This window comes from Lathamus discolor, chromosome 4 (genome assembly GCF_037157495.1).
Source record: "Lathamus discolor isolate bLatDis1 chromosome 4, bLatDis1.hap1, whole genome shotgun sequence".
Classification (NCBI taxonomy): Eukaryota; Metazoa; Chordata; class Aves; order Psittaciformes; family Psittacidae; genus Lathamus; species Lathamus discolor.
In genome coordinates, this window is record NC_088887.1 from 103,863,882 (window position 1) to 103,881,959 (window position 18,078).

Consider the following 18,078-nt stretch of genomic DNA (forward strand, 5'->3'; position numbering starts at 1 on the left):
GTGTAGAAAGTGCCTCAACCGGCCTCTTGAGGGGAGGGTGCACAACGGGCACGGCTGCACTTGCGCCCTGGTGGAGGTCCTCCTGCAGCAGAGGGCTGAGCCGCAGGAGACTGTGAACAGAGAAAGTGAAGCTGGAAGGGAGCTGGACTGCTTGCTCCAGGCCCAAACTGTACAGGGGCCACAAGCGTCCACCATAGTGCATACAAGAAAGAAGGAGGGCGTTAATCAGGAGGTTGTGAACTTTTAACAAAAAGTAAATAAATAAAAATGGGCAAACTAAAAATAACAAAACAACAATTAAAAAGTTGGAAGAGGACAATTTAAAGCAAGGGGCTTCCTCCAAAACCTGATGTCCCACCCATTAACCACTTCACAGCTCTGCAGGGGGCTAACGAGGCAACTCCCACCACCCTGGAGGAACAAGCAGTTGCCACACCAGTAAAAAGAGGATCACTGCTACTGCATCGAGGAAAAAGCAGTGGATTGTAGTAGTAGGTGACTACTTTGAAAGGCAAAGAGGCACCTATTTGTCAGCCTGACCCAGTCTCGAGGGAGATGTGCTGCCTACTAGGGGCTTGGTTCAGGGATGTTGCAGAGAGGTTGCCTGATCTATAGTAACTCCTACTATTACCCACTTCCTGTGGTCCGTGTGGGTGCTAGTGATATAGATAGCAGTAGCCCAGAGAACATTAAAAAGGACTACAGAGCCCTGGGAAAGGCGGTTAGGGGCTCTGGAGCTCACACAGTTTTTTCATCGATGCTCCTACTCATAGGAGGACCTTAAAAAGGCCAGAGGCAGGTTAATAAATGGTCAGGAGGTGGTGCCATACTCAGGGTTTTGGTTACTTAGACCATGGGACTTGCTTTGGGAATTCACGTCTTTCACTGGAGGCTGATGGGGCTGGTCTGACAAAGAAGGGAAAGAACTGCTTTGGTGGGAGACTTGCCAGGCTGGTCAAGAAAGCTTTAAACTAGACGTGCTGGGGGAGGAGGCAGTGATCCATCCCTGCCAGTCAGATGGCAGCAGCTGTAAGAAATGCTCAGAGCAATGCAGAGCTACTTCAGCCACTTCAGCTAAAGAGTTAGCTTCATTCGGAGCTCGGCTCAGATGCTTCTATACAAATGCCTGTACTATTCATCCACAGATAGCTTTTTCTTTCTTTCATGCAGTTCTTTTTTGATCTTTAGCATTGCCATTGTCAGAGCGCTACCTATTTCTATTACTCTGACCCACAAGGCAATCTCTACAAAAAACACTGAGCTTTTTGTCTCTTGAATACTTGTGCATATACACATCCACACAGAGTACCCCAGGTTGTTGTCGTAACTACCCCAGTAAAAAAAATTGCTCTTTTGCCAACCTGCACTTGAAATAGCTAGATTTACATCTTAAACTGTAATTTCTTTTTAGCTAGGGAAGTATTCAGGTATTAAAAAATGGTTTACTCTTTGTGTCATATTTGTCACTAGGATCAATCTAGATAAAATAAGTAACACGGGTTTTCAAAGCTACTTCCTAAAACAGAGGATGACAAGCTCCACTGAATTAAGTCCTTAATGCAGTCTTATTGACAGGAAAATAAAGGTCCTTCTGAGATTCCTGCTTACTCACTTGATTTATATCCTTCCATCCCTGTATTTTAACAAATATAAATTCTATTACTGCATGATAGCATAAGTTCTTTAGGGCTTTCAGAGAAGTATAATGCCTGAACTTCTTGGGAAATCAAAATAGCATGTACCAACTGGCTCACAAACCTCTTTTTACATATAGTAAGAATCCTTGAAATAATTCAACAGACGTAGGAGACAAGATTTCCAGTGCATTAATGGGTTGCTTTGTCCTCAATATGTTTTTCTATGTGCTTTCTAATAATTTCCTTCTCTTTTTCTAGCTTCTACTCCATTTTAATGATTAAGAAATCATGCATGATACTATGTAATTCTAATTATCAGAATAGCCTTTTTCTAAAATGTGTATAATTTTCCATCACCCATTTGTTTGACAAAAGAGGTTATATACCACAATTAAAAGATTGGTAAATTTCATATTCAAATTTACTTGGAACTTGGGGTGCTCAGTGTCCTGGAAGTGAGTTATTATCTCTATATTGATTTCTATACCTCTTCTGCCATTTCAATTTCCTCTGACTCATTCCCATTGACTCATCTTGCAGTAAACAATGATGCAATTAATTCACTTAGGTTTTTTGTTATGATACTATATGCTTCAAGAGCTTCTACAAATCCTTAGTCATCTAATTGCTCCTATGAACTCGAAAAAAAGAATTGTCTTATTATTTTACATGCAATTTGCTATAACCTATATTTTTCTACGTACTCTTAATTTTGATATAATTCCTTTCTGAAGAACTTTTTACTTACAATGGTTCTGCTATTTACGTATGCACAGCTACATTGTGAGAAGCTTTTAAACTTTCTATTGGATTTTTTTTACTAATGGTATATTTGCTCTTAGACTTTAGTATCTTTGCATTTAGCAATTTCTCTAGCACTATCAAACACCTCCATCTTTAACTGCTCCTGTTGTTTTTTTTTATCCTTTTTTTAAGAACTAAAGGAAGCTTTTTGCAGTTCCTCCTGAAATAAAAATAGCACATCCTGCATATCCAAGCATGCTCTGCATTTTTCAAGACAAAATCAATCAAGAGTCAATGTCTAAATTTCTAAAAGTTTCAAAGCAAAATAAATCCAAATGCTTCTGGTATTTAAAAGTTTGAACTTTTGTTCTAATAAGATGCCACTCAGTACATAGCAAAGTAAAGTAAGCTTTTTTATAGTAGTATGCTTTCTTATATTTGCTAGTTCATCACAGATCCTGTAACCATCCTCATAATGCGGCTAACAATTTAATATGAGTAGTGTGGTTTTCCTACCTAGTAACAGATTTTCCGTATACAGAAACTCTGCTATTTATTGTCACAATGAACTTAGTTATCTGATTAGGTTAAGTCTTGAATACAAGGCATCACTCTATTGACAAGACCTGCCCCAGCTTCACTCGGAAGTACAGTGTGAAATGAGTGTCCACTGATGGTCAAGTCAACAAAGTTTCTGATACCTCTATTATGTCAATAAATTAATTTAAAATAGATATTCCAGATTCTTTTATATTTGTTTTCAGATGTCTAGAAACAAGCACATACACATATGTCCTACAACTTCCTATTATCTATTTCTCATTTATGTTCTTTGCTAATGCTATACAGGCATTTTGTTGATTTCCTTACTATCTGAGAACATGGATTTCAGGACTTTACTACTACACAGTGAACCAAACCAAGTTGTATAATCTCACACACAATTTTTCTTCAAGTTTTAGTTGAAAACTAGTTTTTTTCTTAATTTTTTTAATCGTCTTTTTTTTTTTTTTTATTTTTTTAAATATTCAAAGCCAGTCATACAGTTTTCTTTCAGGTTCATCTTACAGTTTCCTTCCCTACAGAATTTTCTCAAAAATGCACCAAGACCATGCCTCTGCTATAACAAGAGCTTCCTTAGGTGGTACTCAAAGACATTTTAGATAACAGCCTGTCCATTTTTTATACTGCTGAAATCTTTCAAACTTAATCACCCACTGCTGAGTAAGTCATATTCCTACTCCATACTGCAGTACACTGAGAGAGATGAGGCATCACACATGAAGTATTTCCAAAATATGGAACTTATTTCAGTTTATACTACTATTACTAAAGGTGTTCAGGATTAGAAACACCAAAAAAAACTACTTATTCCTGACTACAGTGCTTTCCTGTTCATACATTTACGAGGATTGATCCTGAGGCTGGCATTCAAGGAGGCGAATGAAAATTACTAGGGGTTACTAATACAGAAAAATGTCACTTTGGAGTCCCAAAAGTACAGACATATTAAACAGGACACTGCTAAACCTAATTTTTAGTGGAAGATCTTCACATGAACATAGTATCTTTCTGATCGGCCTACATAAAGCTTTTGACCAGGTGGCTTGAATAAATAAGTTTACTGTGTTTCAACAAAAAAAAGTTTTAAAACACTATTCATAAGTTTAATGAGGATGGTGCTTCTGCAAAAGCTATTGCTGAAACGTCTACACCTATAAGTAAATGGGTAATAAACAGTACATATGATGACAAAAATCACACCTCTCAAGTACACATTTGGATAGTAAGCTGTTTTGTAAACAGATACTTTTTTTTTTTTTAATACATACATACACACACATTCAATGCTTACACAATGGAACCAACGTAACACCTAAACAGCATGAAGAAAATCAATCTACATGTTAAACAGGGTATGTTTGGACTTTTTATAGCCAAGAATTCTATTTGACAGGTTTTCTTTCCTCCATTATGTTATGTACCTTCCTACATATGTGTACATCCAAGTTATTAAGGGAAAAAATACACATCGTATCAAACCACTTGCACATATATTCTAAAAAAATTATTTCAAACACTTTCCAAATCTGATATATGACCCAAAGTTTATGAAACATGATCCTTGAGATATAGGAGTTATATTTGGACATATTTAATCAGATCAGCAGATTATGATTTGAAACTGATACTCATATAATGAGATATACATATACTAGTATTTAAGAATTAACTATTTTAAGTAGAATAACATGAGCTAAAATTTTCCAGGGATGGCATGAAGAGAACTAGTCAGTCATAATAAAAATTATCAAAATAATATTTTGCTAAAATATGAAAGGTTGCTTCTTCATCAACCAGGAAAGAAATGATCAGCTAGGTCCCAAAAGCTAGTTATCGATAACATAATCCAAAAGGCAACAGTTCAATTTGTTCCTAGGCTGAGTTTATCACTACTGCTGATCAGATGTGCTACTCTGAAAGAAAACAGAAATATCATCAAATCTTTTCTAGCTATAAAATTAAACAAAATTCGCAAAATCGAATTGATTCATTTCAATACTGCCAGCAGGCATGTGTTTATAAGGCTTAAAACATCCTTGAGTAATACGCTTTGAAAAGGTATTACTATGTTTTAAAACACCACAAATGACCTCAAAGCTACATGACAGAATTAGAATCAGCGATTTTGAATCACAAATACATACCAAGAAAAACAGAACATAAAGCTGATGAGAGAACAACGGCATTCCCTCCCTAAGAGATTGGTTTCTCAAAACAAAACAAGCACTAAAATTCAATATACAAATTCTAAGGCCATAAAAAAAGAAATAAGCCTCACAGCAAAATATATACAAGGCTGCTATCAATGACAAACACATAATGCTCACTGTACAGAAAAGTTAGTGCTTCAGTTAACTAACTGAAATACTGAAGCCAGCAGAATCATTGCTCTCCTAGGACTACTAGGCATACAGTAGAAATGAACACTAATATGATGTAGAGAAATAATCAAGATTTACTATGAAAAAAAAGAAATCCCAAAACACCACTGACATAGAAGAAAGTTCAGAGCCTTATGTTCCCCAGCAACAGATAACAAAACTTTAACATTGCCAGAAAATTGATTCAGACATTGGCACCAAGGCTACAAAGTACAGAATGTTCATAAATAGAATAATGACATTTTAAATATAAAATAGATCCTTTAAAAATAAAATAGAATCATTTTTGCAAATACCCAGGATTCTTCTGTATCTGAAGCTAACTAAGCAGTATTTTTAAGAAGGAGTTGAGTTCATAGAAGTGTTACTGAATAAATTACTACATTTTGAATTGATTCTGATCTGTAACTGACATAAAACTTTGCATGACCATCAGAGAAGCTACTTATAAATAAGAAATTATTAGTAGCACTATGGCACTAAAGGGCTTTTAGCCCTTCCCAGAAGCATTTTGTCACATTTTCAATGTTAGTCTTTATTGTAAATACCATTTTGCTTACCTTGCGTGGCTGAAAGTCATACTTCACACAGTGCTGGAAACCTTTGCCTTTTGACTTCAATGATGTAACTATTAAGCAGTTGCCAACAAAATGAGCAGAATACCCAACACCTTTGCTAGTGCGGAAACTGAAAAGAAAGAATTATTAATGAAATTGGAAAAAGGTGAATTCTTGTATGATAAAAAAGGTCCAAATATTCCTTTAAATTGCCATGAGAAAGAACAGAAATTAGTACCTGGAACAGTGAACTTAATTTCCTTTATATCTTCTCTCCACACCATTTCTCTGGAGGGGAACTACAAACCTTCATCACTTACTTGATTCTAGCCTAGACCCTAAAAATCAGTACTTTGTTGGGTATTTTTTCTTTCAAAAATCCAAGATGGTAAATACTGTATCTATCAGGTTTCCCCCTTAGTTTCCTAATTCATCATCTTTTAAAGTTGTAAAGAAAAGTTAATCACAGAACAAATGTGAGATGCCTTGTAATTTTATGGGGTTTGGAGAACAATGTGGCCAGTACATCATACAAATTTGCATTGAAGGCAATTATTATGCACAAGAATTCTTTTTCAAGAGTTATGATTTACTTAGGCTAATGAAGTTTTAATCATCTGATTTTGTGGATTTATTTTCATTTGTCAAATTGATAAAGGACTACAATTTTAACAAAGTAAGCTTAGTAAGGGTTTCCAGCTTTCTTGTGGCAAATATCATAAAGACAGACAATGCAGAAAGCTCATATATTTCTCCACTTATATTTGAAAGCAAAAGCATTATAAAGACAAATTCTAGACTTCTTAAAAAACATTCTCAAAGGTAGTTGGTAAAAACTCATGAATGACATTACACAGAGAACTTTTAACAAAGTAAGTCCATATCTACAGCTATGTCACTTCTTTCTGAAAAGTTACAACAAAGAGAAGTCTTTGTTGTGGCATTATCCTTAATATGGAGCACACTTCATACAGCTTTTAGTGAGCTTGTTGTTTTGTTTTAAAGTTACAATCAGGTTATAAAAATAAGCAGTGGCTGAAGTACAAGATCTAAATGGTGAACTTCATCCATAAGTTCTGAAATGAAGCCTTGCCAAGTATAAGAAAAAATGACACAACTTATTTTCAATATTTATATATATACTCCTATAGCCCATTAATTACACTTTCTTTTTTCCTTAATACAGGTGAGTTATAAAATAATTTCATATTATTACAATAAATATTTTTAAAATTATTTCATTGTTGTAACACTTTCATCAAGCATTTTTCTTAGGTTTTCCATAGTAACATTAAGTGGTGAAAGGTACATGCAAACACTAAGTTTATATTTCATTTTACTTAACGGATGCTGAAATTCTACATCTTTCATCTACACCACAACACAAACACAATCTTTATTTTAATATGCAGAGAAAAAAACATAGAGACCTTATTCCATCTTCAGAAACTTACAGTTAAATCTGTCTGTGTACATTACTGGAGGAGAAAGTCAGATTTTCCTCTTTTCTCACTGTCAAAAATATAGCTGATAAACCACACCTTTCAGAAAAATATAAACACCTTACAAGTTAGGTGGTGTAACTAGGCCCTGAGGTAGTGAGAGCTTATATGTCCATATAGGGGAATTTTTAAACAAGGTAAAAAAGAGATTCACATTCTAGTTATAATTAGTTTGAATACTTCTATTTAAATATGACAGTGATCAGCCTAAACAGAATAGCCCTGATAACATCTACAGATGACTCTTCTCCACCCTAATGGGCCCCTGCACAGAGGTCCTTACTCCCAGTCTTGATTTCAGTCATCCTACAAATTTCAGCACACTATACCTGATGATCAGAGATTCTGTTGGCCTTGAGACATGCCCTGGTTCACTCTTTCCCTTAAATAACTTGTTAAAGTGCTGCAGAAGCTTTATTTTCCCAAATTCAGGCTGTGGTTTCCTTATTTTTCTGTCTGTCTCTATAGGTCATACGGAATTCTCTCTCCTCGCAATCTGCTGCACTGGCAAGGATCATTATTTCCCGCCGCAGCCCATTGTACAGGCTTTGACAACAAAAGGACCCCATTAAGAACCTAAAAAGTCCTCTCTAAATAAACCTAAGATGCATTCTAAGAATGAGGAAAAAAATTACATACTGTACATCACACTGACCTCAACAGTGAAGACAGTTTATAACACTGCCACTCCCCTACATCTTTTCAAGACTGTTATTAACATGGATCATTTCAATGAACTTGCTTCCACAATGACCCCATAAAGCAGCTATACTACACAACAAAAATAACAGTGAAGAGCCTTACGGAAGAATATTACTCATATATAAATATAAATATAAATATAAATATAAATATAAATATAAATATAAATATAAATATAAATATAAATATAAATATAAATATAAATATAAATATAAATATAAATATAAATATACATATATATATAGTTTGCATTACCTAGATACACAAATAACCTGCACAACCACAGTACTGAATTTTGTACAATAACATGAAGGTTAAAAGTCTTAAAATACGACTCTTACAGTAAGAATAACTGAATGTGTTGTAGGCTAGTTTGAGACTTTGATTTACCTCCTTGGGCTTTATGCCATTCAGAGAACATTTCACAAGGGAGCTTCATCTCTCACAATGCCGAATTTGTTTCTCAGCAATGTAAGTCATCACTACAAGCTAAAATTATTTTGGCTATCAGAATCCTATTCTGAGGGATATAAAAAAAAAAAAAAATACACAGATTCACTATGTTCCGACACATGGCGTAGAACTATTTGATTAGAGATGACAAAGTATTTTTTTCTTACATTACCAACAGCCACTCATTGTAAATACCATCATGGTTTTATCTAAGTTTATTAAAATTGTGCAAAATACTTCCTACTACTTTGAACAGGAGCTACTAAGTATTTTGTTATACACTGAGAACACTGTTAAAAACACCACAAAAAAAAAAAAAAGGAAAAAAATACAAACAAAAAACTGTTCTTGAAGAAACGTCTACACCTTTAAATTTTTTCCCTTTCCTAACCACCTCCCTCCTTCTCCAACATTACTTGGCTGACTTTTTTACCATTATGGTCAACCACACTGTTCCTGAGATTTTAAACACTGAATTGTCCTTACATGTGTAACTTCCTGGAGTTCATCTTAGAAAGACAAGAAAACAATGAAAAAATGAAAAAATAGCTCATTTGTTAGCAGGCCTCTTCATCTTGGAATAGAACAAACAATTTTCTACACAAGAAGCTTAGCCAAGATTTTACTTTCTTTTTTTTTTTTCATCCACGTGAATTAGCATTTTAATACAACAGTAATTGAGAAAGTGAGAACTCAAATGTTCTCTGTTTACCTCAACATAATAATATATAGGTTATGTTAATTTTTGCCAAAGGTAAAGCAGTCTAGGACTAGTCTCTACGATACTGCACAGAAATTCTCTTACCAATTACCTACACATGCAGAACTTGCCACATCCAAAGATGAAATGCACAGAGACAACATGAGTAGTACTGTTAACAGCCATATGGTTTTATAAACCTTTAACTACCTCCCATAGCAGCTGGTATACTGTTTTACTACAGATTGTGCATAAACCCCTTATAGTTATGTCCCATTTCAGCTGGTTTCTCAAAGCAGCTACTGGATGGTATTACACTTCAATAGCTGGTAAGCATTCATCCATCCACTGGTGAAACTGTTTAGTGATTCTAGTTTCATTAGCTTAGGATTTTATGTGCAATTTAATGTATGACCATGGTATTGAGATTAAGAAGGTAATAATTCATTCTTTTCTATTAACTTTGGAATTCCATTATGTGCTTTTGCAACTGTTCTGCATCTCCGTAATTATTAGCTCTAGAGAACTGAAAAGTCTAGATAGCTTGCTTTGTTTTGGGTGTTTTTTTTCTTCTATTTTTTTTTTCTTTTCCCTACATCAGTAAAAATAAAATTTTGAACAGTCTTTCAGAAGTTTTAGCCATTCTTCCATTAAATGGTTGTGGAAGCATTTGGATGTTTTAAGGACAAAAAGCAACAACTATGACAACCAAGTCTCAGTTCACCCTCTAATTCTTTCACAGAGTCCAATACACAATTTGCATCAGATCTTGCATAAATTCTGAAAACAGAAGTTGAGAGCATACCTAACTTCGGAATTCTATTTTTCTTGGAAGGTTTCATTATAAAATGTGTTTTTCAGAGTACAGTTCACTCCAGAGTGTTCTTTGAATAGCACCAATTTTTTTCCATGGTCTCTTAAAGGAAGTAGCAATTTTTAACTGTAAATGGTATTCCAGTAATGCTTTTGCCAAGATTGCAGGAAGTGATCACATCACCTTTACTCTCTTCTCTGTTCAGACTACTATTGAAAAGATCACATTAGCTCTTTCAGCTAGAGCAATAAAAAAGCAGTTTATGGTCAGTTGGTTACCTACAAAAAGCCTTAATATCCTTCTTAATTACTGCTTTGTAATAAATAACTACTAACTCTTTAAGTGCAGCACCGTTATTCACTGCTAGGTAATATATCACTGGCTTGCTTATACTTTGCGCTACAGAATTATGAATCTTACCATTTGAACCTGACTGCTCTACAACAAAACTTTCACCTTATTGTCATTTATCATCCATGCAAATGTCAGAGACTCCTAATTTTCCTCGAGGATTGTCACACTCATTTTGTAATTAATAAGAAAGTGACAACATGGTTCCAATACACAAGTATTAACAGACTGTCACTTAGCAGCTGCCCAACATCATCTTTTTTTTTGAGAAAAACCAGATTGGCTTCCAATTCTTGAAGCAGCACTCAGCATTCAGCTAATTACAGAATAGCAGCAGTTTTCCCTCACATCTGGCAAATGTGAAAACATTTCCTTGCTTCCTTTCTCCATTTTTAAGCATTAGTTTTCACATCATAGGCTGATGTAACAGCTCTTTCCTACCAGAAAAGCCTCTTGCCACATCTTTTTGTACTCACTTAAGGCCTGGATCATACATTAGTACATACCTTGGTACAGGTTTTCCAGTGAGGCTGCAATGTGTCAATATTCAAAAACCTGACGAGAATGTCCCGAGGAACCAGTTCTAGCTGATGCTGATTTCAGCACCACTGCTTCAAATCAGTCTTTGAAGTTGTACAACATACTAAGTTTTTGTTTTAAAAATAAAGCTTGTTTAAAAGACAAGTGACTTTTAAGAATAAACTGTGAATTTATATGTTCATTTATATGTTTTTCACCTAAATAGAAAAAGATGGTATATGCCAAAAAAAGCACATTGAAAGAAAATAAATCTTTGCTTTGGCATCTTCCTCTTGGTAGTGGCTGAGTGTGGTTCAGCCTTTCATGTGGCAAAGTCTAAAATCCGTGTAAAGAAGTTCAGATGGATGATTTAGTTTGAGTATTTTTTTCTGTTTTTAATTATTAGCTGTGGCCTGGTTTCAGCCACTATATAAAAATGTTAAGAATTAGCATTGTTCTTAATTTCCTTCTGAGGTTGGTATATTCAGTTTCTCTTTGATTTCTGTAAGAATAACTTCTTTCTGTGGATCATATGAAACACTTGAAAAGTTCCACCTTATAAGTCACAGAAGTTTTATTTCCCACTCTTGATAAATACTCTAATTTTACATATATTCCATAACAAGAACTAACATGAGAAATTGAGACACTGAACTGTAAAGATCTGTGTGTGCATGCGTATGTGAGTGTAAGAGATAACAAGTCATCCATTCAGCATAGATATGCCCAAAGATTACTTGAAGAGTCCATGCATAATACCTATGTTTACTCGAGAGGTTATTCTTTATGTACTAAAATTAGAGTTGAAACTCTATGTTTTGGGGCTATACTTTTTCGTTTGGTTTCCTAGCTGCAACAGCAAAATACAGAAAACATTATTTTGTTATGTTCTGGTTTTTAAAAACAGAAAAAACAAAAACCAAGAACATAGAAAAGCACATATCAACTATGGGGAAAGGTAAACTCATGGGAAAAAAATGTTTTCTTACTCTGCTAGACTCTTAATTCCAATCAACCTAATAAACACGTATTATATTAAGTTACCTACAATAGGTAAATTTTACTGTCAGTGGACAATTTTAAGTAAACATAGAAATGTTAAGGTTATAGATGATAAGTATGTTAATTAAAAAACTATTCTTTAGAGTATAAAGTTAAGGTAAGACCTAGAATTCTTTTGAAGGAAGAAATTCAGGTTTCTTAGATAATTCAAAGGGCAGCTTTATGGAGTTTATTCACTGACATGTTCAAAAACGAATAATCTGATAAAGGAAAGATCTGTTTATTAAAGAAAGTTGTCTAAGTGGCAATTTTCCTAAGCTATATCACTTCTTTGTAGCAACGTGGTTAGCGACAAGGTCTAAATCAATACAGTTATAAACGGAAACAGAAGTAAATTCCCTCTGACACAGACCATAAGCACCCATAAATATTCAGGGCAGCTTAACACATGGAGAATTTTAAAGTATTTCAGTGCAAAAAGTACGTTAAAAAGTAAGCTCAAAATCTTAGAATTCAGTAAAAATTGTAATCACATAATAATAAACATCAGAACTACCTCATAGCAAAAAAAAAAAAATAAAAAAAACCCAAAAAACCCCACCAAAAAAACAACATAGAAAAATGGTCAAACATTTCTATTTTCATCACAACAGCAAACCTAAGTAAATCAAAATTATCTCTCCTGCAATCACTTTATTAGGAAATACAGTTTCCATTTTTGGGAACAGGTGGTCAGTGAGCCATTTTCAAATTCACAGATTGACCCTCTATTACCTCTAGCTAATGTGCAAACAGTGCGCTCTGATTATAACAGATTTGTTTTGTACTACTGACATCAGCCAAGAATCTTAAAAATTAACAGAAAATTGACATACTTGGAGTTTATAACTCTAAAAAATGATGCATTTTGAAATTCCTAAAGAAACCATCACACTAGATTTTATGATTTATCTGCAAGGCACATATCTTGCATCCATGGATATACAAATTGTAGAGCAAAAAGGACAGACGACTTTGTACAAGTTTGTATACAATAAGCAGCCATTAAAATCTGTATGCATTTGGGGGTGCTTTTTGTATGCCAGAAACTAAAACTAATGAGAAAAATTAAACACAATTAGGAAGCCAGAGGAAAACAAAACAAAACAAAACAAAACAAAACAAAACAAAACAAAACAAAACAAAACCTGTAACTGCAGTATTAGAAGTTACTTACCAATAGAGATAGGGTTTATCCTTATCTACATTGATATTGTTTAGCGGATCCATACGAAACCAGGTGTTAAGAGTAAACCCATTTTGATAAGGCCACTTAGCAATAGGAGGCAATGCAATTGCCTGGAAGGAAGGAAAAAAACCAACAATGAAATAGCATGTCCAAAAATGAATTTTTTGAGAACCATTGTTAAAGGCACTTTCTAAATTCCTGTCATTCTAGATTTCCAAATCCGCTTTAACTTTCAAATGTTAAAGAGGAATATAAAAAAAATCCAAGCTTTCAAATCGTGTTTTTGAATAAATGCATTAGTTTTCTATCTATTTTAAAATGTGTAAATTTTTAACTACATAAATACTACCAACAGAGGACATGAAATTAAATTTGTGAATAGGCAATATTAAGAAAAAAGAAAAAAGTAGAAAAACTACTTCTCTAGAAATTAAAAATATAAATTCAGCTTTCAGTAAGTATTCATCTCATCAACAGACTTAAACATCAAGACCAAACTAATCTCAACAGATAGTACAACAGAGATTCACTGTTAAAACTACAGCATTAAAAAAGTAGTTCTCTGAGATTTAAGAGTACTATCAGTTTTTTCCTTTCCCATGAACACTCAGTAAGGTAAGAGACTGAATATTTTATCCCCGTTCTCAGTTAAATAAATTAATCTTAAGGCAAGGCCTAAGAAAAAAAACTGATTTTTCAAGATTTCATATTTACGTGCTGACAGAAGAAGAGGTTTCAGAGAACTCTTCATCCCTGGGTAAGGCCCTGAATACCTATCTAGCTTTGAAGTTAGGTATTCTTTAGGGAGGATATCAGGAAAGATGAACTTCAGAGGTCACTTATAAAGTGTTTTCTATGATAACACTAAAAGATAAATCAAATTTTTGCCACAGTGTAACAACTATACACAAAATTAAGTGATTTTAAATTAAGTAATTTTAAAAATGTAAGAAATTAAATGTTTGTAATGACTTAAGAGATTACTGTAGTAGTCAATAATAACAATATATTCTTTCTCCATCTATCAGACAAAATATAGAATATTTTATACAAAAACAGTTAAGAAATAATAGTCTTTAATACTACTTCTTGAAATAAGTTGTATATGAAGGCAAAGCATATGAAAATAATTTTATATATAACAATAGCATGTTATTTCTAAGTGCATTTAATTGATGTTTTTCAGTTTCAGTAAAATAATGTAAGCTCTTACTATACTTTAAAATAATAATGATTAGAAAATTAATCCTTGCACCAACAGTATTTTCTTATCAAAGCTATAACTGATACTGACTGAACAGTGGCACAGGTTGACTACTGAGGTTAAGTCTCCATCCTTGGAGATGTTCAAAAGCCATCTAGACACGGTCCTGGGCAACCAAGTCTAGGTTTTCCTGCTTCAGCATAGGGAGGGTTGGCCAAGATGACCTCCAGAGATCCCTTCCAACCTCAACCTTTCTATGATTCTTTGTGATACCTGAGTCATAGTTGGATATATTTTCCCATGAGTGCTCAAATGTTGGGCATCCCAGTTCATACCAAGGACTACAAGGAGCTGCAGAAAACTCATTCACTGCTTAAAATGCGAACAGACATAAGTCTCTGGGCAGTAGTAAGAATAACCACATCAGAATCGTACGTCAATGTAGAAGTATGTAAAAAAAAAGGTACAGAATAGGACTGACTTTTCGTTGGCTTTATATGAAAGGCAATCACTGAAAAGATTTTAAAAGCAGAGACATAGGTAATTAAGAATGATAGTGAACTCAGGGTAAATTTTAAAGTTACATACAGCAACATCCTCAGATTATGCTAGCATCTGACAAAAGAAGTAAAACCGATTCTGCTGCTTGCCTGATACTAACTGCTCAGTACAAAACATGCCAAGGAACTCCTTTGGGACATCACTCCTGCCTCCTTAGAGGGAGTTCCCTGCCTGGAACAGGAAAAGTGCTGCTTCATGACAAACAGGAACAACATCCGGGAATAGCATGGTCACCACAAGATGCCCTGCTAATGGAGAGACTAATGGACTACTTATACAGGCTGGCAAACATATAACACAGTATTCAGAAGAGCCCTTCAGTTCGGATAGTGAAGCAGCTCTCACCAGCAGACAAAAAACAGGCTCTTTTATACTGCCACTGAACTCCTGATTGTACAAGGAGCATGCACCTAACTTTGAATAGGACCAAGCTCGTATTTACCATGAGAAGTAAACATTATGCTGTTTCTCTGTCTGATGTCATCACCATGCATCACACCTGAAACCCTGAACTCAGTGCCAGTAAACTACAGCCTATCCAGTGTCTTTCTCTAATGAAGTGTTTTGATATTTGGGTCATTTTAAAAGAAATCACCCTAGGTCCACTTCAGAGGATGACTGCTGTCCAGAACTCCATAGTGTAATCCAACATGCACTACTTCAGAAATGTAAATTTGAAATTCACATTTCTTGATTTACAGGGTGCAGTTAATCAATGATGAGTGGTACATAAAACAAGATCCTAACCAAGAAAAATGCTCATTTTGCATTTCAGTCAAGACACTTTATACTCCTGTGACTGATGTCCCTCTTCGGACAGGGAGGAATATTTGAAAGTATTCTGCAAATTTTTTTTTGAACCTCTGATACAAAATTAAATATAAGGAGACATTTCATAAGGGTTTGCCTCTGAAGCCCAGAAATGTCAAAGCAGTATATTTCATTGTAGACATTCATACTCTGCAACAGCTGTCTTGTTGCTGCATGTACTTTTAGAAGAGCTTAACTGTGGTTTTTATTTCAGCAGTAGCAAATGAAACTCTCTTTCAGAACTCAGTAATTAATTCCTTACACAATCCACCCTGTGCATTTTGCTGACACATCTGTGCAGCTGAATATCAAACAAGATCAAGGAAGTGATCTAGCCAAAAATAACCTAGGTGAAAACCAGTGATTTTCAGCCAGTTTATTCCCTGATGAAATCTGCCACACCAGCAGCAGTATTCACAAAGAACAGGAGGTGGTGGTGGTTTATTCTTGAAGAGTAACCTTAGTGCTATTGAGGAAACACATGCAGAACAGCCCAAGAGAAGCTCCTACCACCCTTCATGCACTGGCATGAAAAGACAGGGATCTCAGGATTATTTCCTCTTAAAAGATTCCAAGTTTACCATGAGCATATACTATTCCATACCAGAATGGAACTAAACCTCAAATCCACATTTCTCAGTTTTAAGCATTTATATTTACTGTCTTAATATTTATAAACCTGTATCCAATATTTGAATTTATTTGTAGATACATGCAGTGAATGAGAGAATGTCTGAGAATAACCTTCTCAGGTTGCAAAAGTAATACAATTTCATCATCGTAAGTGATCATAAAAAGTAAAGCTAAAAGAAGACTGCATTTAACTCTCTGCCTTGAGGGAAAGGAAACAGCTGATGGAGTTCAGATAAAAAGACACAATAAAATTTACGATTAAGTTGTCACTGCAAACAGCTGTCACTGTAAAAGCTCATCCCTAGATTTTCATCAAGCCTCTGCTCTGTATAATATCAATTATATCATTCACATAAAATACACCATTCTTTGGAATTTTCAGGTTTCACTTCTATGATAACTTCCCCAGACAAACATCTGCTATTTGACAGTCCATCCTTGTAAGTGCAATTTCGCAACACTACAGCTACCTTGCAAACCTACAGAAGGGAAGGTCTACACTGTTCAAGCACATACTCCCCACCCCTTGTTTCCCTTCAAGAATTTTCAAAACCAAATAAAAGAAAATGCAAAGATGAGCAATTTATTTGTTCCTCAAGCTTTATTATTTTGTTTGAAAACTTACTGCAGCACTACAGCCTGGGAAGTTGAAAAAGGTATCAGGCCCATGTCTCTGTGGCATCTGATTAAGGACTGATAATAGTTTAACCGCATGTCTTGGCTGTGAAAACAAGAAAATAGCACAAAAGTCAATACAACCATTTTTGCACTCTCTAGGCTACAACGGAAACTGGACGGTTTTCAAACAACACAGCAAATTAACTCTAAAGTAGTTAGCAAAAATACTTCATAAACATATGTTCAATCAACATAAAAAAAAAAAAAAGTCAAGTTTATATGTCCCAGGAGACAATTTATGTTAACTTCAGGCTCTAACAGAATGACACTTAATGCTTTATCTGATCACAGCTTACCCAGATTCCATTTTCGCCTCGAAGCATGCTGAACAAAAGCTTCAACTCTTTGACAGTGATGCTGTAGCTGGCAAGAACCCCCAACATATCAACTAGGAGATCTTCAAAGGAAAATAAAGTTATTCTGAACTCTGCATTTCATTGTTTTGACAAAAAAAAAGCTGAAAAAGTTAATACCTTTAAGAATAAGTGTATTCACAAATTCAAAAAATTAAACTTAGTTGCCCTAAATATTTTACACAGAATTTCATATTCTCACTGTTCTATTTATTTTAGAAAAAAAAAACCAAACGTGCAGCTTTAGAATTTGCATCACACTTGCAACAAAGTCTCTATTAAACTTATGAAAAATTAATTCTTCCCATATAACCACATTCATCATATATTATAACCTTGCTTGATTCCTTTCTGTCACATACTTTTGAGATAATGCTTTCTTCATTCTTCTGAAGTTAGTATTTTCCAAAAATTTCCAAAAGTTTCCAAAAGATGCTTGACATTATTATTTAACGTAAGCACAGCGTTACTGAGAATTTCTATAGCTACCACAGTTTTGCCACAGTGATAATGCTTCCAAGTTTCACCTGAATCAAAGGTCAGGGAAAAAAGTCCAAGCAAAACCAAACCAAAGCAACAAAAAAAAAACCCAAACCCACAAAAAAAAAACAAAACAAAAAAAACAATAGAGACTACAACAAAAAGATAAAAGAAGTGATCAAAATCTGTGTAATACGGCTTTCAT

At 34.5% G+C, this 18,078-nt stretch overlaps 1 protein-coding gene across 2 annotated transcripts in view; it reads right to left on the reverse strand.

The window, feature by feature from the left end:
- NBEA (neurobeachin) overlaps positions 1-18,078 on the reverse strand; it is a 510,937-nt gene that overhangs the window by 393,397 nt on the left and 99,462 nt on the right. For both annotated transcript variants that reach the window (XM_065678397.1, XM_065678396.1), the window contains exons 3-6: positions 17,337-17,437; positions 16,988-17,083; positions 13,143-13,264; positions 5,887-6,013 (exon numbers count right to left, since the gene is read on the reverse strand). In XM_065678397.1, the coding sequence (XP_065534469.1) occupies positions 5,887-6,013; positions 13,143-13,264; positions 16,988-17,083; positions 17,337-17,437 (446 nt within the window). The remainder of the gene's footprint in view (positions 1-5,886; positions 6,014-13,142; positions 13,265-16,987; positions 17,084-17,336; positions 17,438-18,078) is intronic.